General features: G+C 42.8%; 1 protein-coding gene across 5 annotated transcripts in view; it reads right to left on the bottom strand.

Annotated features, from left to right (window-relative positions):
• The window catches only part of LOC110397807 (alpha-2-macroglobulin-like protein 1), a 46,836-nt gene that overhangs the window by 8,443 nt on the left and 14,257 nt on the right, over positions 1–24,136 (bottom strand). For 3 of the 5 annotated variants that reach the window (XM_021394649.1, XM_021394668.1, XM_021394677.1), the window contains 26 exons: positions 23,908–24,016; positions 22,961–23,070; positions 22,005–22,169; positions 20,343–20,573; positions 19,433–19,496; positions 18,396–18,541; positions 17,660–17,806; positions 16,199–16,366; positions 15,016–15,121; positions 14,354–14,459; positions 14,039–14,264; positions 13,721–13,847; positions 13,461–13,582; positions 13,245–13,296; positions 12,853–12,936; positions 12,090–12,266; positions 11,129–11,210; positions 10,880–11,036; positions 9,570–9,644; positions 9,074–9,227; positions 6,782–6,963; positions 6,163–6,378; positions 5,620–5,741; positions 4,844–4,934; positions 4,094–4,162; positions 3,701–3,803 (listed from right to left, as the gene is read on the bottom strand). In XM_021394649.1, the coding sequence (XP_021250324.1) occupies positions 3,701–3,803; positions 4,094–4,162; positions 4,844–4,934; positions 5,620–5,741; positions 6,163–6,378; positions 6,782–6,963; positions 9,074–9,227; positions 9,570–9,644; positions 10,880–11,036; positions 11,129–11,210; positions 12,090–12,266; positions 12,853–12,936; positions 13,245–13,296; positions 13,461–13,582; positions 13,721–13,847; positions 14,039–14,264; positions 14,354–14,459; positions 15,016–15,121; positions 16,199–16,366; positions 17,660–17,806; positions 18,396–18,541; positions 19,433–19,496; positions 20,343–20,573; positions 22,005–22,169; positions 22,961–23,070; positions 23,908–24,016 (3,391 nt within the window). The other 2 variants (XM_021394660.1, XM_021394685.1) reach the window with 2 other exon arrangements.

Here is a 24,136-nt window from a genome sequence, read left to right as displayed (position 1 = left end):
TATAATTGTAATTACATAGTAACATCTATTAATGTTATCTGTTTGCATGAAATTTCTACAGCAGCTTATCCTACATGCAAGCAGAGTTCATCACCACATATTACTCTACACTTTATGAAAGGAAACTAAATCTCAAGGAGATTACTAATGTTTACTTCCCTAAAAAAGGAAGAACCAGAGAGAGAAAGGGTCTCCACAAACCCTTCCATATTTAGCCCTTCTTTTTTAAGGCTTGGCAGACTGGTTTTTAAGGCAGTTGGCATTGAAAGGAAATCCTGGAGACTTTGGAATGGAACTGGGATCTGAAAGTGTGCTCTCTGAAGGATCATGCACTCATGGAATTTCTAAAACATTCCTGCTTGACATAAGAAATAGAAGCAAACAAGAGGCTACACAACACATAGAGAATTTGGGGAGGCCTAATGGCCTCTCTTCATACAACACTATTATAAAACTATTTGGAGAACTTTATAGTGTAATGTGTATTACATTATGTATGCATATTATATATTTTATAATATAATGTAATTCTCCCTAGGCCTCCTTTTGCCTATTCTTACTCTTCAGCTGTGACAGAAAGATGATTCAGAAGGCCATGACCACGGTTAAAAATGTTTTGTTTTTGTTTGTTTGTTTTTGCTTGGAGTTTGACTGCACACAATCTGTTGTGTTATCTCAATTGGGAAGGTAGTCCAGAGATGGGTCTGAGGGAGGAGATGAATATTTAAGCCAATATAGTGACCAAAAGAAAAATATGTAAATCTGATCAAAGAGATCTTTCTCTCCCTTTTTTATTTTTTTTTTCCAGACATTGAATTTTGTGCAGATTTAATAAACTATCAAGTCACTGCCTTCTTTTCAGGTTTCACATAGTTTATTTCACTTGAACCCAAGCTACTGCATATCAGGTCAGGTTCCACACAGAAAATAAGGGCATCAAATGAAAGAGGATGCATCCAACAGAGCAGAAGTGTGTACAGCAAGAGAGCTGGTGTTTTTCTTATGAAAGCGGGAAACTCAGATTACTGGTTCCAGAACCATGGTGTTCTTGTCAGAATCTTTCACCTAGACATCTGCAGGAAGAAAAAGCAAGATAAGGCATAGTGCATGATGAATATTTAGGAACAAATCCAAGGGCCAAGAGGTTGTAGAGAATGAGTTGCAACATCTTTTTGTCATTGACATAGACATTTCCAGTTCCATTCAGATTTGGGATGCTGTGAGAACTGCACACAAGGGATATATGGAAATTGAACAAAAATGGATCATTTAAATTCTTCATGGTATGTTCAAGCCCTAGTCTGCATATTTGGACTAGAAATAGTGCCACCAACTAGTATAGTAGATTCCAAATCAATCTGCAGTCCAATCAGTACATGATGGAATTAAATACAGAGCAGAGGTGGCTGCTTTGCTTGCTTACAGCTAGTTCTCAGTTCCAGTGTTTCAGATGTTCCCATCTTGAAAGCCTATTAACACTAACCTGAACTGCAAGGAGAATTGTATTCTCTTGCTGTACGGTCATCTGTAGGAAGAAAAGGAGAATGCATGGTGAGCTGCAGAACTACATGGTAAAATAATGCCAAGCCTCTTTTTCTCTAACACAATCATCCCTCTCTCTTTATTTTCCCCTCCTTAGGGTGAGAATATAGGAACAGAAAAATGTCTAGAATTTTCCTTGATTTGTCTTCACTCCAGTTATAAAAGATCCTATTATGCAGTGTGATAATCCAAAAATTTTGGCCCACAATGTCAGAGGCAGATGTTGGCAGCATGGCAGTAAAGGCTGAACCTTGCCACCAATATTCAGTTACACTCTGTTGCCATGCGACAGATGGCAGCAGTGGGGCAGTCTGACAAAATGGCATCTGACATGGAAGTGCAGGCGAAGAAAAGGTGTGGAATTGATTTCTCCACGCAGAAAAAATTGCACTCATTGATATTCATTGACACTTGCTGAATGCTTATGGAGACCAAACAGTGGATGTTAGCACAGTGAGGCGGTGGGTGGTGCATTTCAACAGTGGCAACAATGACAGTGGGTCACCTTCACTGCTGCAGTTTTTTATGAGTGTGGCAGGCAGGCTCTTGTTCATCACTGGCAAAAATGCACAGTTAATGGTGATGAGTATGTTGAAAAATGGTGTATTGTAGCTAAGGATTTGCCTTATCAAATAGTATTATTGTGCTCTTTGTAACTGTTTTAGTTTCCATGGAAATACATAGGAAGCATTACTTTCAGAGTGACTTACATAATAGAAGGATGTTTTTTAAACAGAAAACCTTTCTGTAGGTTTTCCCACTAGCCTTGTTTTTTCTTGATAATTAGTATATTCCTGTCTCATAACAAGCACAAAAGTTCTGGTAGAGGATGAGATAGCAAAGAGAGAGCATACTAGGTTACAGCACTTATCTCTGCAAAGACAGAATAAAGAATTCTCCTCCTCTTCTTGAAATGGTATGGAAGGGAGAGCAAGAATGGAATTCAGTATACAACACGTAGACCTATGGTTCGGTTTCTAAATCTCCAGTGCTACTTTTGCATATTGCTAGCAAATTCTTTTAAAATAATTCTTGTTATTCTGTGTCCTGTCTCACGCTGAGCATGGAGAGTAATCAGGTAGAGGCTCAGAATGACTTCAAGATCTCTGGGCTAATAGTTCATTTAGAGCTTTAAAGGACTGATACAAGTTGTAGTGATATTGTTAAGCTTGCTAATGTTCGTTAATGGATAGCCCTGCAGTTTGTTTAGATAAGGGGAAGAGTCTGTTCTTTGTAACAAGTAGATAAGAGAAGTTCTGCTGTGAATCAGATAATAATTTTGTGAAAGCATTGTGAAAGTATTGTGCAATCAAGGTAAGAAGATAACTGAGCATGTGTGAAGACCTGGTTCAACCAGTGAACACAGCGAAGAAGACTACTGACGACCACCAGAGACCCCAAAAGACCACCACCACAAAAGACTCTCCATGTGCAAGGAGGCGAAATCCTATGTTAAATGCTTCTGGGGGAAGTACTGAATATGTATGTACCGCCTGGGAAAATCTTTGCGTATGTATCACAAGTAATGTATATAGGCTAAAGATACTTTATGCAAGACATACATGGTAGGCAGAGATGATCCACCATGCATCCAGTGCCAAAAATAAATCATGCCTGCTTTCTAAAACTCCAACTTGAGTCTTACGGTAACAGGATAAGAAATTATTTTCTTATTATCCTCTAGGACATGACAGAACCTACTGGATGGTTGGACTGTTACACTATATCTGAAGATCACAGAACTTAATTCTGCCTTCTGATGGATTAAGGTGGCAGTATGTAACACTGATTTTAAATAAATGTCTAAATATTTTCAAGAGAGCTAAGGAGAGGAAGCAGACATGGTAAATGGACAGAGAAGCTTTCTTTCCACAGAGACCTAGCTTGAAGTTAGAGCAATTAAAAAAAAAAAAAAGTCATTTTGAATATCCACCCCAAAACATAATCTCAGTGTCCAGCAGTCTCATCTCGAGGAACAGAAAAGAAAGTGATTCTGAAACTTAAATGTAGAAGTTTTGTACGGAAGAAGCCCGTGCTTGAAGTTGAAGGAGGAAGTGCACTGGACTAAGGGACATTAGAGGAACAAATGAAGTAGACTGTACTGTGTTTGAGTGGGAGGTAAGATAGTGACTCTTCACTTATGCCAGTGAAATCTCACCTGGTTTATAGTAGTCATAGACAAGCACTGTGGCTGGTTTCAGGTTCTGTACTTCAATATCTTGCTCCACTGATATGTTAAGCTTCAGAGAAGTCTTGTCTAGCTAGAGGGAAGAACAGATACTGGCTATCTCAAAGTCATCTGCATTCCAACTTTATTCCCTCTGCATCAGACATTTCTTTCTCAACTTTTCCAGGTTATTTCACCCTCTTTCTCTTTTGCCAATTTTGAGTTGTATGACTAGTCTAGAGATATGTATTTTCTGATCTCTACAAGTCCCAACACAAAATACTGCTGTTGCTATTATGAGAGTCCCAAAACAAAGTACTTCTGTTGTGTAGCAACTACTTTAATACTACTTGACTGAGCAGATCTCTACGGTTTTCCTCTTACCTCTTCCAAGTAGACTGTGACTTTGTCTGGTTTTATCTCTGTCTTTTTCACCAAGAGTACATTCTCCAACTATGCAGGAAGACAAGAGTATGAGCTTGGTTAGCATCAGCTCGTTAGCTTTGCCTGTTGTCTCACATGTAGCTTGATATTTGTCAGCACACCACTGCTGATTACGGCACTTAGCCTAGTCAAGAGAGAGCCTGCATTCTCTAACTATAAGGGCCTTGATATTTGCTAGGAGCACACAAAAGACTTTCTTAGATTTGAAACAAATGTCCTTGACCTATGATCCTACTTTAAGCACTTGTAGCAAAGGTAAAGCTATTAATTAGGAAAATATGATGGATCTTCTAGTTATCTCCTAGAACAATGAAGCATGTCACTGAACAATTCTATGGGATTCAACAGTGCTTTATGGAGTATCCTTCCAAATGACAACAGTGAGAAGTTTCAGTGCACCCCAGATAGTTCTTAAGAGGTGTTTTTCAGCTCCTTTTTAGCTTCTTACCTCATAAGTGGTTCTTACTACTAAACATGACAAACTATATAATCAGTTCAGCAAGTGGAAAATTGTCTTGTAGAATAGCCCACTATATCTGCACTTGCTTAGTTTGTTTAACTTATAGTAAGATAACTTCATAGTAACTATCATACTCCAGCAGTTCTTAGCAGTTTGGGTATTTCTGGCTGAGATACATCTGGAAAGTAGATCTTCATATCTTCAGGGAAGGCCAGAAGAAAAAGTCTTACCTCTATCAGAGACTTTTTCATAGGAATGAACCCTGACATCATATCCACCTCCACCAGGGCCATATTACTGGTTTCACGGTCCCCAGTGTAACTGAAAAAAAGCAGGAGAGAAACACATTAAATGGGGAACTCATCACAGCACTTCCAGAAGATGATGATAAACTGCAGCCCAAATTCTGGTCTGCTCTACAGTGATGTGAAAGCACAGCACCTTGCCTAAAGAAAGGGGAAAAGCTCATTGCTCCATCTACTTGCTTAATATGGAGAAAGATCGTGCAGCAACTGTATGATGATTAATGTACATACTGCCCTCCACAGAAATGGGAGTTATCTTTGATGTTACAGATTGAGAGTGGACAGGTCTCCCATTCTCTTGTCTGCTCACCCAATAAAAGGAAAATGTTGGCATTGTTCTCTTTCAGGACAGTAGGGCATGGAGAATACGAATCAAGACACACTGGTTCAGACCATGCCTCCAAATGTTCCCCGTGCTGGGAGCCCTGGTTCTTGAGAACACTGCTGTCTCATCTGCCAGTGCTCGAGGAACTGCTGAGCTGCTCCTTGCTAAGATAGCTGGGCTATCTAAGCCACTGCCAATGTGTTCCCTTGCTTTCCCAGGCCTTAGCTCTCACTTCATGATCTTCTTTCAATCTATGGAGGAGAAGACAGTCTGTCCTGGTGTTTGCCAAAAACAGGAGATATTTAGGGGGTTCTGGTCATACTGCAGGGGCTCTCACTTCTTTCTGAAGAAGGAAAGGCTTCAGATAATCCCATACCTAACAGATATATGGATGTCGAACTGTTTCCTGACACCATCACATTCTCTTGTTACTGTTTCCACATCCAGGAGGAAGACAACTTCAGTTTTTGGTGGCGGGGTGTTATAGTACAGAGTACTCTAGGGGAAAAGAAAACATGTTTGTCAAGTACCCCAGAACTTTCCTGCATGAGCCAAAGGACTACCTGTGCCTCTGGTTTTTAACAAACTGATTACCAATAACTAACACAGCTGGTTCCAGCTGTTCTTTCTGTCCAGACATGCTACGTTAAGCTCATTGAGTCTGATATAGCTCCAAATGTAGCCCTAAGTTTGAAGGCTTAGATATCTGTAATCTAAGGTCTCATTCAGTCCAACATTGTCTCAGTTTTTACTGAAAAAAATTAAGGTTCGAGAAAGCACATTAGCTAAAACCCTGCCCATAAAGAGAAGGAAGCCAAATCCGATATAGAACTTGAGGCTATTGCGTTTGCTTAGATCAAAACCTCACATGAAGAGTTAGTGGCAAAACTTAACAGCTCTGTTTCTTATATATACTCACCTGTATGTAGACACAGCCACTGCCAGTTGCCTGTACTGTGTAGATCCCTGGGACTTCAAGGAGAGATGCTTGATGCAAGACTAGCTTATTATTTTTGTGCACGTGGAACTCTAGTGGAGAAGCCTCTTTGCCTTTCACTGACACCTTTACATCTCTGGTCTCATGAGGAATCAGGGCTGCATACCGAGCCAGGGCCTGCAGGCTAACAACTGTATCCTGAAGGTAAAGAGAAAGTCACTTTGCTATGCAGCAAAGCAGTAGAAGATTCAGCACTCTAGATCAGGCACGACAGGGAGAAATACACATTTAATGGCCCTGAATCATGCTCTGATACAACTAGGGTGTATGCCAGTAAGTACACAGGCTTCTGGATGACTTCTGTATGTTGGCAATCATGGCTACTGAGCCCTGAGACTAGCAGTCCTAGTCCCGGGTGATCCCAATTGCACCACAAAAAAAAAAAAAAAAACCTTCCCCACAGCATTCCCCTTCCCAAGCAGGGCTCACGTATGCCTCTCTGCAAAGGGTGGATCTGAAGTGACGTGCACACGCATGACACACTTATCACTCTGCATACAGTATCTGTCTTCTTCCCCCATAACTTTCCCCAGATTGTTACCTGTGTGGAAGCAAATCCTCCACGAGCATTTCTTTGTTTACTGAGCCAGCGCACAAGCTTGCTGACTGCACTTTCATTGACAGAAAAGTCTGGTTTGGAGACATGAGCCAGAAGGATGTAGGCTACTATCTCAATCATAGAAGAAGATTCTTCACTAGTGGAATTTGATGTCAGATGCTCTGCTGATGCATGGAGAAACATGTGGAAGAGAAGAACATTAGAACTCTATGAACATTAGCTTAACCCGCCCTTCTATACCTGGAGGAGTAGCAGTTTCCTTTACAACACCAGAAATGCCTGCAACTTTCTGGAGAAGCTCAGAATGCAGAAACCAATCCCTCCAGTGGTTTGTGTTCCCTGAAAATATGTTAGACTCCATTTCTTCCTCTGAAAGCACAAGGAGATGCAGGCTGCAGATATGACTCCAAATTCTCATTCTTCTAAGAAACATTTCTGCTAGGAACTGATTGATTCTGAACACAAGCTTTTTGTTTAAAGTGCAGTCCTGGTTTTATTCGGCTGTGTGTATGCTCAAAGCTATGTCCTGTTAGTGGTGGCCGAGATGAACTAGTTTTCATATGCTATATTCCAACCTCGGATGAGGAAGCCACACTGGTTATTACTGCATCCAGGAGCTGCTTCCTCAGTGATATGCTGTGAGGACATCAGCTCTTGGATTGTAACCATAGTTCACATTATGGTCATTATGTGGTGGAGAATACATAGGTTGACTTTAAGAGACCAGGGACCAATGTGCACAGCGTGGGCAATAAATAGGAGGAACTAGACATCTGTGTGTTGTTGCAGGGCCATGATCTCACTGCGATCATGGAGACATGGTGGGACAGCTTGTATGACTAGAATGCTGTAATGGATGGCTATGTACCTTTTAGGAAAGATGAGCCAGCAAGGCAACGTGGTAGAGTTGCTCTTTATGTGAGAGAGAAACAGGAATGAATCGAGTTCTGCCTAGCGCTGAATTATGAATGAGTTGTGACCTTACGGGTAAGAATTAAGGGGTAGGCTAATGTGGGAGACACTCTTGTATATGTTTACTACAGGCTGCCTGATCAGGAGAAGGAAGTTGGTGAGGTCTACAGGCAGCTGAAAGTAGTCTCACAAACACAGCCACTGGCTCTCATGGGGGACTTCAATCACCTAGATATTTACTGGAAAAAAAGCAACACTGCCAGGCACACACAATCCAGGAGGTTCCTGCAGTGCATTGAAGTTAACTTTCTGACACAGGCGGTGGAGAGGCCAACAAGGAGAGATGTGCTGCTAGACCTTGTTATTGCAAACAAAGCACTGATTGGCAATGTGAAGGATGGGGGCAGCCTTGGCTGAAGCAACATGTGATAGTGGAGTTCAGGATCTTGTGTGGAAGAAACAAGCCAGTAAGTAGGATTGCAACCCTGGACTTCAGCATAGTCAACAACTGACCTCTTCAAGGACCTACTTGAAGGTATTCCTTGGAAGATAAAGGGGCCCAAGAGAGTTGGTTGATATTCAAGCACCACTTCCTCCAAGCTTAAGATTGGTGCATCCCTAAGAGTAAGAAATTAAGCAAAAATGGCAGGAGACCTGCATGGATGAGCAAAGAGCTCATGAAAAATCTCAAATAAAAGAAGAAAACATATAGAATGTGGAAAAAGGGTATGGCCACTTGGGAGGAATATAGGAATACTGTCAGGACACGCAGGGATGCAACAAGGAAGGCTAAGACACACTTGGAATTAAATCTGGTGAGGGAGGTCAAGGACAACAAGAAGGGCTTCTTAAGTATTTCAGTAGCAAAAGGAAGACTAGGGAAAATGTGGGCCCACTGCTGAATGAGGTAGGTGCTCTGGTATTGGAGGACACTGAGAAGGCGGAGTTACTAAATGCCTTCATTACTTCAGTCTAGAGAAGACTGAGAAGGAATCTTATCAATGCTTATAAATATCTAAAGGGCAGGTGTCAAGTGGATGAGGCCACGTTTTTTTTGGTGATAACCAGTTATAAGACAAGGGGCAAAAGGCACAGACTGGAAAAAAGGAAATTCCATATTAACTTTAGAAAAAAGTTCTTAACTTCGAGGCTGACAGAGCACTGGAACAAGGTAACCAGAGAGGTTGCAGAGTATCCTTCTCTGGAAATTTTCAAAACCCACTTACACTCTTTCCTCTGCAGTCTACTCTAGGAAACCTGCTTTAGCAGTGGGACTGGACTAGATGATCTCCAGAAGTCCCTTCCAACCCCTGCAATTCTGTAATTCTGTGAATCCAAAGTCTCTGAAAGGCAACAACTTACCAGTTTCTTTATCTAACTTATCCAGGAGCTCCTGTCTCATCTCCACATCCTCGGTCAGTGTGAAGACATAAGCCATCAAGGCCTTGACATAAAGGCTGGTCTCATCAAATTTAACATTCTTAAGACAATGTAAGGCATTATCCAGCATTGTATACTGAAAAAGGAATTGAAACTCAGTAAATTTCCCAATATATCAACAATCCTCAAGTATTACAGCTACATCTTCCCTGCAAGCCCTGCATCATTTTCAGTGACAACTGTTTCCCCTAAGATTAGTTGGGAATGGCAGAAGCTCTGCTGGCTGCAAATCAGCTCAATGACAGTAAGAATACATTATCCATGTTAAAAATTTCCTTTTGAGTTTATCATGTACAAAGGTGGGGCATAACAGAGTTTTTCACCAACTCAGTCTGAGTATTCCCCGAAATCACAGGCCTGGGGAGGAATGATGTGTGGACGTGGTCTCAAGCCCTAAAAGAGTTCAAATGTGACTTACATTCTTCTCCAGTTGGAGCTCCAGAAGGGCAGCAGTGACATAGGCTGTTAATGAAAGTGTATCATCCACGCCACCCTGTAAATCACACAGACAGACATCAGAAAGGGACAAAAACAAACATTGCTTGCCTCCAAACATTATGTGAACTGTCATTGTTTAACTACCGAAACTGCCTATGGATAACATAACTACCAGGGTATAGTAGCATGCCTGTGGGCACTCTTGATGTGGTGGTAAGCTATTTATCTGGTTTTTTAGTATGTTACAAGTGGACACTAGAACAAAGGTTTTACAATGCAGGATTTGTATGCAAGATGTGAGTTTGCATATAAATCAGTTGATAGTGAGAAGTTACAGATTTACAAGGGGAGACAGGCATTCAAGAGTCTCTTTCCCCATCAGAGGACAAGCATTCCCAGTGAAGTTATGCCAGCATCCTCAGAGAGGTGACAAGACTGCATCATAGATGAGGGGGAAGATGCTGTGAGGCATTGTTCACACTGATAGCAGAAACTTCAAAGTGCAAAGAGAGGACACTTTGTTGTGCCCAAAAAGATGTATTCAAATAGGAAGTCCATGCTGAGAAATGAATGGAAGTCAGACAAGGACAAAGTCTATCTGTATGCTCTGGTTTTAGTTTGTACTGCATCCAATTAAAAAAAAAAAAAAGAAAGAAAAAGTGTAGCCTTGTGCTCAGTAGGGTGACTTCACAATCTGACCAGTCTTGGTTACTTTTTCCTTTACAGAACACATGAACCCACATACTGTAACACTGCGTGTAGATGTTTGGTACTTGAGCATCAGGGCACAATCATTGTGCATTTCTAGCTACACTGCAGGGATCAATCTGGGAGTGCAGGGCTCTGGGAAAAGTAATACTTGGTGGGCAGTGAAGGGATAACTATGTCTTCAGATCATTCCATATTAAAGCACAAAGTTATGCCTATCTGGAGAGTCTTTACTGCGGATCATGATGCATGAGAAGAGGGACAATCCAGCCGGAGTATTTTGTACAAGCATTATAGAATTCAAATATTTCTCCCTGTGACCTTAATGTGCAAGGCACAATCAGACATGGTGCCATTTATCTAGAGTAAAAATGAGAATGCTCAGTAAAGATTAAAAACTCATGTAGAGGAAATGCATGTTGTTCTAGGCCATGCTTCTTCATTCTGCTCTGGGAAGATGCTTTGGCTGAGTTAAACCATGCTTTGTACTACTGTGCACAGCAGAAGTGCCTGGGGAAGTGACCTGGTCCCCATATTGTGTTCCTCCACTCCTACTTCTACCACTATGGCCATCAGTCATACCTTCAAGTCATTATTGAAGAGCTTCCCCACACTCTGGAAGCAGCCATTGGATAACTGATGCTTCTGCAGCCAGAGCACAGCATCCTGCATGTGATCTTTATTGATGTAAATGTGAGAGCTGGCCTGCCCAAAGGACCTGGCCACAAAAGCTGTCAGCCTGTGGGCAGAGCATAGATTAATCCCATATCACAGCCAGGAAATAGAATGGATGCTAGGTTCAGGATGACACCAGCAACTCTTGCCACTCACCATGTGTTGCCCTGGGTGTCAGACTTCCCAAAGGCACTGTAGGAGCCATCATCATGTTTGTAGAGCAGCTGACGCTGGTAACCTACGAAGACAGGTGCAAGGGCTCAACTCTTAGTGTGAAAGCATGTAGTACCATCTCAAACTGTGCTTTTAGTGTAGGAAGAAGGCTTTTACAACAAGAGACTTTACCAGCTCCCACAGAGACTATGAGCCAAACTTATTACTCCACAATGCCTTGTGCATCCTTCAGCATCGGAGTGGCAAGAAACAGCTGCACAGCATCACTGAAGTGGGCCATGCAGCTGCTCTACATCACTAGAGCTGTTATTTGCAAATATTGCGGGCAACTGCCCTGATGGTTTTGCAGAGTAGGGGCATGCTCAGCCATTTCACTTCCCCACACTCCCCAGGCAACCCTAACTGACACCTTACTGTGAATAGAAAGATCTGTAGGAGTGACTAAGAAGGCTTTTCTCAGAAGGGACAAATTGAAATCCTAATGTGATATGCACTGCAAAATAAGACACTAGCACTGTATTGAATTTGAATTATATTGGACACAAGCAAACACTAAGTTACTAAACTATCTATCTGCTATGGCCACTCTTTATTCCATTTAGTAGCAACTGTTACCCTGTTTCCACAAGGAACTGTATCTGTGTCAGACTGATAACAGAATGAAATACAGGCATCACAGTATAATGGAAATCATTAACTACTCACACCCTCCCGAGAAGAGTAGGCTTAGTACCTCAATAATATCCAGAGACAGAAATCATAGTTCTTCAAATAGATGCTTTACCTTTCTTCAAACAATTTCCTTATAGTCAGTGACATCTTTTCTTGGCACAGCTCTGGCATTGCTTCCACTCTTGTCTTGCACCCACCCATTAGACAAATGCCCCTCACTCTTGATTTATAGCACTTTTTTTTGCAGAATAGAACAAAGGACAATGTTTACCAGTTCTCAGGAAATAGAGTGCTGTATCTTCAATTTCTGGGTCCAATTGTTTAGTCTTCTTCAAGTACTGGAGTATGAAGATGTTTGGTGCAAACTGAACCATGTTCTGTTCACCACAGCCAAAAGGCATCTCAAGCAGCTGATCTAAATTTTGAAGTGCTGGGCCCATGATATCCCCTAAAATTTGAGGTGGAGGGGCAGGAGAAAGAAAAGTATTTAGCAATATAAAATGGACTTGTGCCTTCTCTAAGCTCTACTGGAATCCTGAAAAAGAGCTCCTTATGAAACTGATGCAAGTAATATCACACTTAGATTTCTTCCAGCCCCTCCTAGATTAGTCCAGAACAGCAAAGGAAGAATGTGTCATTCTGGGAAGAGTCAGGGAATGCAAAACTTGAGGGAATCTGAGGAAATATTAAGAGAACAGACATTCCTGAGGTATCAAGGAGGGAAAAGAACTACAGAGGCAAGCTAGATGATAAGCTGGAGGGATGTTTTTGGTTGCTTTAGGTGGATGACTGAGAGACACCAAGAGGAAATATCCTGTTTTGCACCTTCTGCTCCAGCCACCTGGGGATCACTCAAGATCCTTCCATATGAGAGGAATAACTGCTAAAAAAGATTACTTGATACACATTTCTGAGGCCAACATCACACTCTCTTCAGTTTATCTTATGAGGAACTGAGTTGGTGCAGCGTTAAGGCTGAAGCACTGTGCAAGCTTTTCCCACTAGGACCCAAGAGGAAGGAAAGCCTTTATCACCAATCACAGAGAAAGTGGCTCGACCAGATCCCTCCAGTGTTTCTGCAGGCAGGGTCAGGGAGAATTCTTCAGAGACTGTGTTATCTGAGGAAGGGAAAACCCAGAAATTTACTCAATAGAAAAATTATCACACACAACTGAGACAACCCAAAGAGGCCTACGTGAGACTGAGTGTGAAACTGAGTCACAGAAGCTGAGATCTGAACATATATGCCTCATACAGGAAATGCTGCCAGGCAGAAGACAGATATGAACAAACTACAGTGGTTGTTTTCCCAGGCATGGATAGTGCCACGGGTGCTTGTTCTTGGACAAATTCCCCCCATCTCTGAGTACTTTCATTAGCTCTGTCCCTTCCATCCTGATAGCAGTCAGTGAATTATGTTCCATACCTGTAGCACAGAGAAAGGCATTTTGGGTCTTCTCTTGTAGTATGCCTCCAGGCTGCAGGTGAAGAAAGAGTAGTTCAGAAAGAGAAGGCAGGAAGGGAAGTCTCCATGCCTCTGTAGGCCTGTCTGTTTCCGAGAAAGATCTAAGCTTCCTCTTGCTAATATTTTCAAGGGATAACACACTGTCCCCAGGTATTCTCCATAATTGGTCTGACTAACCTTCACAAGCAAAGGTTTTATCACTATGTCTGTCTCTCCTTGCAACGGTGTCACAGCAACCCTGTTATCACACAGATTATGCGAATCTTCTGCCACGCTGCTCACAGTGACATTCACTTTGCCTGCAAGAAGCACAAAGGCACATCACTGAGCACTTGCAGCAGAGTTCAGTACATACAGGTGATGGAATCAGACACAGAGGCAGGCAAATTTCACACCTCCTCCCACTAGCTACAGCACATCCCTCTGCTCAACCTCACCCAGTCTAGTGGCTGTCACATTCCACACAAAGGTTTTTGCTTCATTGGCACAGAGGCAGCTGGTGAACTGGCAGCCTGGACAGGCATCCACCTTTAGTTCTGGAGTCTCTGTGAGGGTGGTGCGCACCTGAGTGTGTTGAGGTGCACAAACATACATTGGCATAGAGTTAGTATCAGGCACTGTTCAAAGGAACAAATGTCATGAGTCACAAAAGATGAGACTGTGCTTTGTGTCCCAGATGCCAGTATCTAGCTAATAGCTTGCCTTTAGGCTCATGCTCTTGCTCTAGCAGGCTACAGGACTGAGGAAATACTCACTTGGATACAGTCCTTGAGGTAGTTGAAGACAGTGGCCTTCAGGCTGAAAATCTCTCCTTGGGTCACAGAGTATGGCAGCGACAGATCTACAAAGAAAGGCTGGAAGACCCTAAGTGTAGTTAAATGAGAGAGCCCAAAGCCAGTATCAGCAACACAGAAGGTATTGGCATTCCATTCTGTAATAGTGTCAGGTACAGTAACTTGGAGAGATGCTTGCCCTTCATCGCTACAGCAGGAAGAGAGAGAGAACTTGATTAGGAGCAGTCAGAAGTTTCCAAAGGTCTCTGGAGAAGGCAGGCAGAGGCTATTACCAACCTGACAGGCACCAAATCCCAAATCCAAGTTTCTGGGAAATGTGTCCGTGGTTTGGGCTTCTTTGTGTCATCTGACTGAGGTACAAGATTGGCAAGAGCAACATTGTCTGCAGAAAAGCAAGTGATACATCAGAAAATAGTATTAAGTCACTACAGCTGAAATTACTTCTTCATTCACAGGCAATCTAGCTCAAATCATAAATGATCTGTGTATACAGGGTTAGCTTTTCATTGAGAGTATGTCACAGAGTCTGTATCTTTGGGGAACACAATTTTAGGGAGAGAGAGTTGAATGGACTTTGGTCTGAGGCTCAGCCTGACAAATCCAGCAAGTTTTGGTGTGGATCCAGAAGAAGAAAGAATACTTAATTGGAGTCACGCCATTTTAAGTAGTCTGTTAAAATACTTGTGGAGAGCAAGCTACATTTTCTGTGAAGACTGCAGAACCCAAGGACGGCTAATAAGGGACAGAGATTTGAGCTTATAACAGTTATTTATAAATTGGGTCCTCTAGACTAGACACAGCATCATTTCTTTCATACACACAGAAAAGAGAAACACAGAAGGGTGGAAGTCAGCCATCTCAGCAGCAGCCTGGCCAGGATTAGGAGAGGAGAGTCCCTAGTCCCTTCACTCAAGGAGTCAGAAACTTTCATTCCTTACCCATAAAGCTGTCTTTGTTGGACAACATCTTTCTCTTAAAGTTTTTTTGCACACAGGAAACTGGTTTCTTGATTTTAGTATTGGTTAATATTTTCATGCGCAATAACTGGGAAAGCAATAAAGAGAGTAAATCAGTGACAAATAACAGGCAATAAGGAATGTTGAAAATTTCTTGAGATATTTCCATATCATAGCAAGTTTCATAAGGCAGTTGTTGGTAGCTGAAACACTGAAACAAAATGCTGCTTGTTTGTATACATATACATAGGCATTGAGAACGGCCCTGCAGAGAAGGACTTGGGGGTCCTGGTCGACAAGAAGCTGGACACGAGCCAGCTGGACATGCCAGTGTGCACTGGCAGCCTGGAAGGCCAGCTGTATCTGGGGCTGCATCAGAAGAGGCATGGCCAGCAGGGCAGGGGAGATGATTGTCTCCCTCTACTCTGCCCTTGTGAGGCCCCATCTGGAGTACTGCATCCAGATCTGGGGCCCTCAGTACAAGAAAGATATGGAGGTTTTGGAGCAGGTCAAGAGGAAGGCCATAAAGATGATCAAAGAACAAAAACATTTCTCCCATGAGAAAGGCTAATGGAGTTGGGATTGTTCAGCCTGGTGAAGACTGTGGCCTTCCAGCACTTGAGAGGAGCGTATAAACAGGAAGGGAACTGACCTTTTACATGGTCTGATAGTAATAGGACAAAGAGGAATAGCTTTAAACTAAAAGAGAGGATATTTAGGCTAGATGTTAGGAAGAAATTCTTCCCTCAGAGCGTGGTGAGGCACTGCAACAGACTGCTCAGAGAAGCTGTGGATGCCCCATCTCTGCAGCTGTTCAAAGCCAGGTTGGATGGGGCCCTGGGCAGCCTGATTTAGTGGTTGGCAACTTTGTTCATGGCAGGGAGGTGGGAACTGGATGATTCTGAGGTTCCTCCCATGCCATTCTATGATTCTATGACTCTGGGCAGTGCATGAGAAATGCACTGTGCTTACTCCTAAATTTTAACTTTCCCAATAATCCCCAAATGAGTGTAGGTACACTGGAGAAAAACATGGCACAGATAACTTGTAGCAATGAATGCCAGGGCAGTTGAAGTTAACTAAGACTAAATAGCTGTAGGTATTCAGGATGGCATAGTGGCAACCACTAGCTCAGGAAAAGTTTGGTACAAGAGTAGAGATTCACCTTAAACAAATGAAAAACATCAGCATCACTTTGGTACCATGGTGCTCCCATCTGAGTCTTTTTACCGGATTGCTGGGGCAGGCAAGGGTATGCATCAAAGTCTTCCAGGTGATAAGGGAACCCTCGTCCTCCAATTGTAAAACTGTCATCGAAGAACTTCTTATACAGCTGCAAAGGAAAAACAGAGGTCTTTATGAGGAACTGGCCAACAAGATTGTGTGAATGAGTCAAATACTTGGATTGTAGTCCTATATTTTACTTCATGAAGCTCCACAGTTGAAGAAGTTGGCACTGAACCATTTTATGGTTAAGGACATGAAGATCAAGGAGTGGATGTAGGCAAGAAGCTCTTAGTGTGCAGACTTTCACCTCTGACAGCCCAAGACTTTAACATGCAAAATTTGGATAGGACACATCTCAGTTTGAGTGCAAGACATTGGCATATCTAACTTACAAACTTCATGAGTATTACTTAATACATCTGTTAGAAGTAAGTGCTGTGCCTTAGAACAGCATTCCTGTAAAAGACAACACCAGATCACACTGAGGTGCCTACCTACAGCTGCAGCAACTCCCTGTGGATTTGGATGAGGCTTCTTTGAAACAGGCTGGCCTGTTCTAACCTATCTTACAATTCTGTATGAGGCATACCTATGTGTATCATCTCTTGTACAGATTGTGGATTTATGCTTGAATTTTCAGTTCTTGCAATGTTTTTGTTCTAATAAGTCTTACATTCATTCCTTTGAAACACAGGACTGCTTTAAGGTTGAGTTTCTTCAAATCTTCTCAGAATGATTCTCAAAATGCACCTGGGTGCTGACAAAATCCTGACCACTTTTCACCAGTCACCTCATGGCCACTATGGGTTCTGTCCCCTGGCTACTGTTTTCTAAAGAACTGCTTGAGTGCTCAGCCTGAGCTGTCATACAGTTATAATTCAGCAATATCTGGAACAGAAGGACGGAAGGGCCCTACCAGCGCAAAATTCATTTTCTGTTCATAGACTGAGTTGGAAAGGGCCCACAAGGATCACTGAGTCCAGCTCCTGACTTCACACAGGACTATCCAAAATTCAAACCATATTTAAGGTTAGTTTAGCCTCACTGCCTGGTAGCAGACAGAAGAACAGAGCAGAAGGTGTATGTGAGGAAAGTACTCTCCCTCTAAGCAGAAAGCACTAGCATCTCTTTGAAACTGCTCTCCCGACCTACACCTATGGTGGTGTGCAGCTTCCATCACTCTCCAGACAGAGATTCAAAGCACAAGGCAGATGCACTAGGAACATGAAGAACACATAACTACTCAGAAAAGGCCTAGGAGGGAGAATGCCAGAGCATAACAATGCATCTGGGTCCGCGGATGGCCTATGGGCCTTTGCCTTCCAGGAGCCTCCTGCCAAAGCATGGAGATAAAAGGCAGGTAGACATCAGGGTGCTGGTCATAGCAGGCTGCACTCACTGTGACTGCTGTTAGGGTATCGTTCTTCATCAGGAGGACACTTTTGTCAACAGACTGGACAGAGCAGAGGGATCCTGGAGCAGCTTTGAGATTCAGACTGACTTTTGACCCTGGGACTTCCTGCCTGCTTGAGAACTCCAGTTCCACCTGCAAAAGGAGATAGAGTCAGGCACTTATCATTGGAAAGTGGTACTCTGTGAGTCTTAGATGTCTGGACAGCAGAGTGAAAGAGAAAAGGGTAGAGCTGAGATGCGGAGAGAGTCCATCCTGGAAAACCATTGGGAACCTATGTTGCTAGGGCTGCAGTGCACACAACCCAGTCATAATTCCCCTATTGCTTTGCAGCCACCTTCTGCTGATTCAAGACTGCCTACACAGTGAGAATTCTTCAGTAGCTAGGCAGGAAGACTTCTCTTTTGCATTAAAGAGAACATGGAGGACAGTGTATTTTCAGATCACTCCGGGGGAATGTAGGGAGAAAACAGTGTTTAAGGGGGCATGATTTACTCCTTGGGAGGGGCTTGCCACTCAGTGCAGGGGAGGGCAGAACTAGGAATTTAGGGAAGAAGGAGGTTACTTATTTTGTTTCCCAGACAAAAAATACTGGACATCTGTTTTAGCATGTATCCAGTTTGCACCTTTTGACTAAAGATAAAACAGTACCAGAAATCACAACAAGGCCAGAGCATATCAGTGATGTGATTGTCCTCTTCTTCCATTTTGTGTTTCTGCTCACCTTGTGTCTAAAGCAGCTGGCAACTTGAAACTCTTCCTCATCAGCCACCACTTCTCCATCCAAGAAGACTGTGTACACTAGAAGCTTGATGTCAGGCAGGAAGTCATGGCCAATTGTTACAGTTAACGAGAAGGAGCCGCGCAGATCTGTTCACAGCAGGAAAGAAGAGAAGAGAGGGAAAGCACTCACTTGAATCCATGCCACTCAGAATCAGCTGATTAGGGTAGTACACACAATAGGAATCAAAAGAGGGAATTCATTATTTTCTACCTGTAAACAGGAACACCTTATACAGTACCACAGATTGCAGACTGACAATAATCCTAGAACACAAGCCAATCCTTTGGCTCAGGGTTGGCAAAAATATCTCTCTTCCCTCATCCTACACTTTATATATGCAGACAAACTACACAAATTTTATAACTTCTCAAAGATATAAGCTAGCAGCAAAGTCTTAAGGCCAGGAATTAGATCAATGAGACAAGAGAGGATGTATGGGAACTGCTGAGTCATGGCCTGAACCACTGATTGAGCACCTGGAAGAAAGACCCAGTCAGCCCTGGGAGCACAGGTGAAGGCAATTCACCTGTGTGACCAGAAGGGGTGGAGCCAGGCTCCACCCTTCTTAGGCCTTATTTAAGGGCTGACTACCACTGAGGAAGGATCTCTTTCTGGAGATCCCTCCTTGGTGGGAGCCTTTCCCTGTGAACCCTAAATCTTCTGATCCAGGTGAGCAATCTATTTCCCTTCCCTTGTGGCACCTTGCTATCGTGATGGTCCTTCCACCTCTTTGTAATGCCTTTTCCATCATGTTGGTCCTTCTGATTGCTACAACAGGAGAAGGACACTCACCTAGATGGCCGCTGCACCAATAAGAATGGAAACTGTGTTGGTCCAATAAGGTGGACCACACTCAAAGAACTCTTTCAATAGCTCCTGCCTATGGTTAATAGTAACATGTAGTTTTTGGCAGTGTTTGACAGTCACATTTTCCTGATGTGTTACGGTGCACTTAACTTTCGTGAGGTTGTACTCACTCTCATGCTGGAGGATTGGCACTTGCTTCTCTCCACTGGAAAGGATCCTGCCTTTTGCTATCATCTGAAGAGTAAAGAGAAGAGCCATTGAATGGCCTGAATTCTGCAGGCATGAGAATGCAAACAGAACAAAAGAAGAGAGAAGGAAATGTCTGACAGATACTGTCATAGAAGCTCCTCTGGTAAGACATGCCCTAAAAAACTCTGCAGCAGAGATGGTGATAGCATCTCTGGGAAGGGACTTTAGAGGCATTTGTTAGGCCATGAGAAGTGGCCACTTCTCTAGCTAGAGGTGCATCTGAGTCTAGCAGTAACAGCTGTTATTAAGCACCAGTGAAGTCTGATCTTCACATTACTAAGATACAATTATTTTTGACCTTACAAATGAGCCCAGTTGAGTAACTGATACTCATAACATCACAGCTAAGTTGTAGTTAGACTGTTGCTTTGGATTCACTTTCCTGTAAGTAGACTTCATCAACACACATTTATGTACCTCTGCAGCACATCAGCACCCTGTGCAATTTCAAAATTTTTCCTGTACAGATACAGACATGGGGAGGGCAGCTACCTCTGAGATAACACAGTTGGAAGTCTGGGGCACACTATTGGGCAGAAACCAGACCAGCTTTTCAGTGCTACCCATGTGAAGATGATAAATACTAGAGTAAATGATAGCCATCTGCCATTAAAGCTTAGGCCAAGACATTCCTAACAAAGCAAAGTAGCTGGAGGCTAGGAGAAAGCACAGGATCTAGAAAACAGGGGAAGGATGTTGGGTCAGAACAAAACACAGTTTTACTGGCCTGGGATAAGTTTACCCTTTCCTAGTAGTATCTACATGCTGTTGTGAAAAAGATAAAATAGCAGGATGATCTTGCCCTGAGATTCAAATGTCTTCTTTGCTTACCATATAGTAGAAATCAATGTGGTCTGTTTCAGAGCTGAGTTTATTCAGGTCAAGGATATAGTCCACTTGCACTTCCTGCTCTTGATCACAGGGCATCACATCATTCCTGGCCTTGATCTCAAGGAAGCTGTTGCTCTCAGAGTAGAAAGGTTTCAGCCAGTGGAAGCTCTCCTCAATCCCTGTGTTCTGCCCATAATTGCCCGTGGTGACATTTCCAAGATTGTATGCGCCCTTCAGAGTACGAAAACATGAATAAGCAATCAGTATGACATGACAAGAGCTTGAGGCAGCTGAAAATACTAAGATACTACCTGAGCTAGTTGGCAGATTACATATCTGGTATGTTTAAAATGTTCTTTTATGTAAGGTCAATACTGAAGTCAGTAACACTGTCTCTTATGACATTTTAGCAAAAACCTAAGTTTAGTAGTTTGCCCACAGTCTTCCTTTTCCTTCTTTATTCTTTCCAAGGAGACACAACATCAGCTTTTAAGCATCTACCATGAATATAACACCCAAATTTTCTCTTAGTATTTCTTGTTAGATGCCCTGAAGTAAAACAGGCACCAAAAGAGCTTTTGCATGATGAAGCTCTATTTCCCTGCAGAGAATCTAGGACTTTGTGAATAATAGCTGTGGGCCTGGGAACAAAAACTTGAGCCTGCCCCAAAAGATTACAGAGCTCAGTCAAAATTAGGGAACTTCACAATAGATAGGCTGTTGCCTCAGGGAAAAACATAAAATCATAGAGTCATAGAATCACAGAATCATTAGAGTTGGAAGAGACCTTTAAAGGTCATCTAGTCCAACTCCCCTGCAATGAACAGGGATATGCATAGCAAAATTAGGTTGCTCAGGGCCTTATCCAGCCTCGCCTTGAAAGTCTCCAGGGATGGGACATCAGCCACGTCTCTAGACAACCTGTTCCACTGCCTCACCACCCTCACTGTAAAAGACTTTTTCCATATATCCAATCTACCCTCTTTAATCTTGAAACCATTTCCCCTTGTTCCATCCCAACATGTTCCATCCCAACACATCCTGCTAAAGAGTCTGTCCTCTTCTTTTCTGTAGCTCTCCTTTGGATACTGAAAGGCCACTCTCAGGTCACCTCAGAGCCTTCTCTTCTCCAGGCTGAACAGCCCCAGCTCTCAGCCTGTCTCATAGAAAACATGTTCCATTCCTTGGATCATTTTTGTGGCCCTCCTCTGGACACGCTCCAACAGGTCCATGCCTCTCCTGTACTGAGGACTTCACATCTGGACGCAGTACTCCAGGTGAGCCCTCACCAGTGCAGAGCAGAGGCAGGATCACCTCCTTCGCCCTGCTGACCACACTTCTTTTGATACAGCCCAGGATATGGCTGGCTTTCTGGGCTGTGAGGGAACATTGCTGGCTCATGTCCAGCTTCCCATCCACCAGTAACCCCAGGTCTTTTTTGGCAGTGCTGCACTCAATCCTTTCATCCCCCATCTTGTACTGGTACTGAGGGTTGCCTCGACCCAGGTGCAAGATTTTTGCATTTGGATTTGTTGAACTTCATGAGATTCACCTTAGTCCATTGCTCAAGCCTGTCTAGGTCCCTAGGACCTTAGATGTCTTCCACTTTCCATCCCATTCCTCCTTACTTCACTGATCATTTTTCCTGTGGCTGATGCTGACCTTCAGTGAAACCAGTGAGCTGTTCCAGCTGGTGGTATTCAGTGAAAAGTTGACTTTCCCTTCCTCATCTGTGAGGAATGACAGGTGTGTCTTCTCATCATTTACATCAATCGTTAGGTAGACTATTTCATTTTGGAGGGGAGAGTAATAACTGTGGCAGTACATCTGCAAACAAAAGTCAGAAGTTAATACCCCCACCATGCTACACTCCAAGGCTCTGTCAGTGCTTAATATTATTTTTTTCTATCATTAGTCTTTCTAAATCCTTCTACCTTTCAGACAGGTTGGAAGGATCCAAATCAAATCTGAATTTGTGTGCAGCAGTTCAGAACCAGAAATAAAGGGTAATGCAGCCAAATAATACACTTACACTGGGGGAGGAAAAGGAAATTTACTTGGATCCTGAGCCTTTTCTTGGACAGTGCTCCAAGATCTTAGAATACTAGAAACTATCTTGTCTCCAGCAACTTAACTCTTGCTGCTTCTTGCCTTCATTTATGCTGGAGTTAGTACTGGCCCAGGTAGAACTGTTTCTAGCCCCGGTGGGACAGCTGTCCTACCAGCATTCCGGGAACTTGAGTCAGAAATGAATGTTAGTGAACAGACATACAAAGCTTTAGTGATTTGCCAAGTTGCTGTAACCACTTGGATGGCTGTCCTCAGGGAGTACTATCTCCCTGCTGCCACCACACCCATTCCATATCCCTTATACCACATAGACTAGTTTCAGGAACTGCTCCTGAAGAGCCTTGCAGAGACTGCAGCTGGCCCTAAAATTCCTGTCCAGGGAAATTACTAGGTTAGGGTGGTGAGAAGAAATTGCTTTTATAGAGGGCTCCACTCATAGTTGCTGGATACCAGCAGAGCAGCGCTTACTCTCCAAAAGATCGCTTCCTTCTGCCTACAGAAAACAAGACCTATGATGCATTCTCAGAGAAGGGACCCATGGGTGTTACCTGCCCTGTATATGGTAGTCCACGTTTGTAGAATGGATGGAGATTGATAAACTCTATAGATTTCATTCTTGTCACAATAGAAATTCTAGATAAATCCATGGTCTGTGCTCCTGTTTGGAGACAGAAAAAGTCAATTGAACTCTAGCAGTGTTCTTAGGGAAGCAGAAGACAAGAAGACACTTCTAAGCTATCTATCTACAGCTTTTAAATTTAGAAGAGAAAATGTATTCTGCTAGTGTATAATTATTTCAGTCTTTCTAGGACATCTGCATTATGATGAGGTGCATCATACCTTATAAGCACCTATTTCTCTTTATTGCTGATTAAGAGAAATCAGATCATTGTTTAGTTGTAGACAGCTACACTGTAGGTGCCTAAAAGTGGCCTGAAGATCCCCACCCACAGTGTGGCATTCCAAAAAATGGACACCTCCAGTTGTCAGATCAATGGGACATTAACATTCATGCTGAGAACCTACCTCCTTATAGTCAATATTGTGGCAGACTAAAAGGGAGAAGAATGAGATTCCTGACAGCAGAAGTGTACATAAGCAGCCTTGCCTGAGGGTTAGGAAAAGAGAAAACAAAAGATTCTGGGTACAAACTGCCTGTCAGGATGGTGCACTACAATTAAAAAGAACTGTGAGGGTTTGTTGCAGACTTTTCCATGACTAGCAAAGGCTTTGCAACTGGCTGAGAAACACCTTGGTGTCCAGGCAATCACTAAAATGACATCTACATGCTAGTGGAGATGAAGGGTGGAGAGGATTGGGAAATCTGGTAATAATAGATAGAAGAAGTACTAGAATAGACACCATCATCATGGCAGAAGACTGATCCTTTCAAAAGGAATACAACTACTGCAGGAAGGTCAAAACCAAAAAAATTCAAACAAAGAAAGGAGAAGCCTGCTGTAAGTAATGAAACTCTTCACATTTTCTCCAGTACCTGTTCCAATTTCCTCCATTTGTCCTACCACATATATGTAGTTGTCCAATTCATTTAATTCCAGAGCCTTTGTCTTTACTGTAAAATTAGCGCAGCCATTCTCGTCTGTCTGGAGAAACAGAGACACAAATAGAGAAAAAGTGTGATCTGGAGGTAGAGGAGCTGTTTCATATATGGTGGGTAATCCTAAAGAAATATTTCTAAATACTTATGGAACAGAAGGAAACTC

This window comes from Numida meleagris, chromosome 1 (assembly GCF_002078875.1).
Source record: "Numida meleagris isolate 19003 breed g44 Domestic line chromosome 1, NumMel1.0, whole genome shotgun sequence".
In the NCBI taxonomy this organism is placed as follows: domain Eukaryota; kingdom Metazoa; phylum Chordata; class Aves; order Galliformes; family Numididae; genus Numida; species Numida meleagris.
The sequence above is the reverse complement of the archived record's forward strand: the minus strand, read 5'-3'. Positions and strand labels throughout refer to the sequence as shown.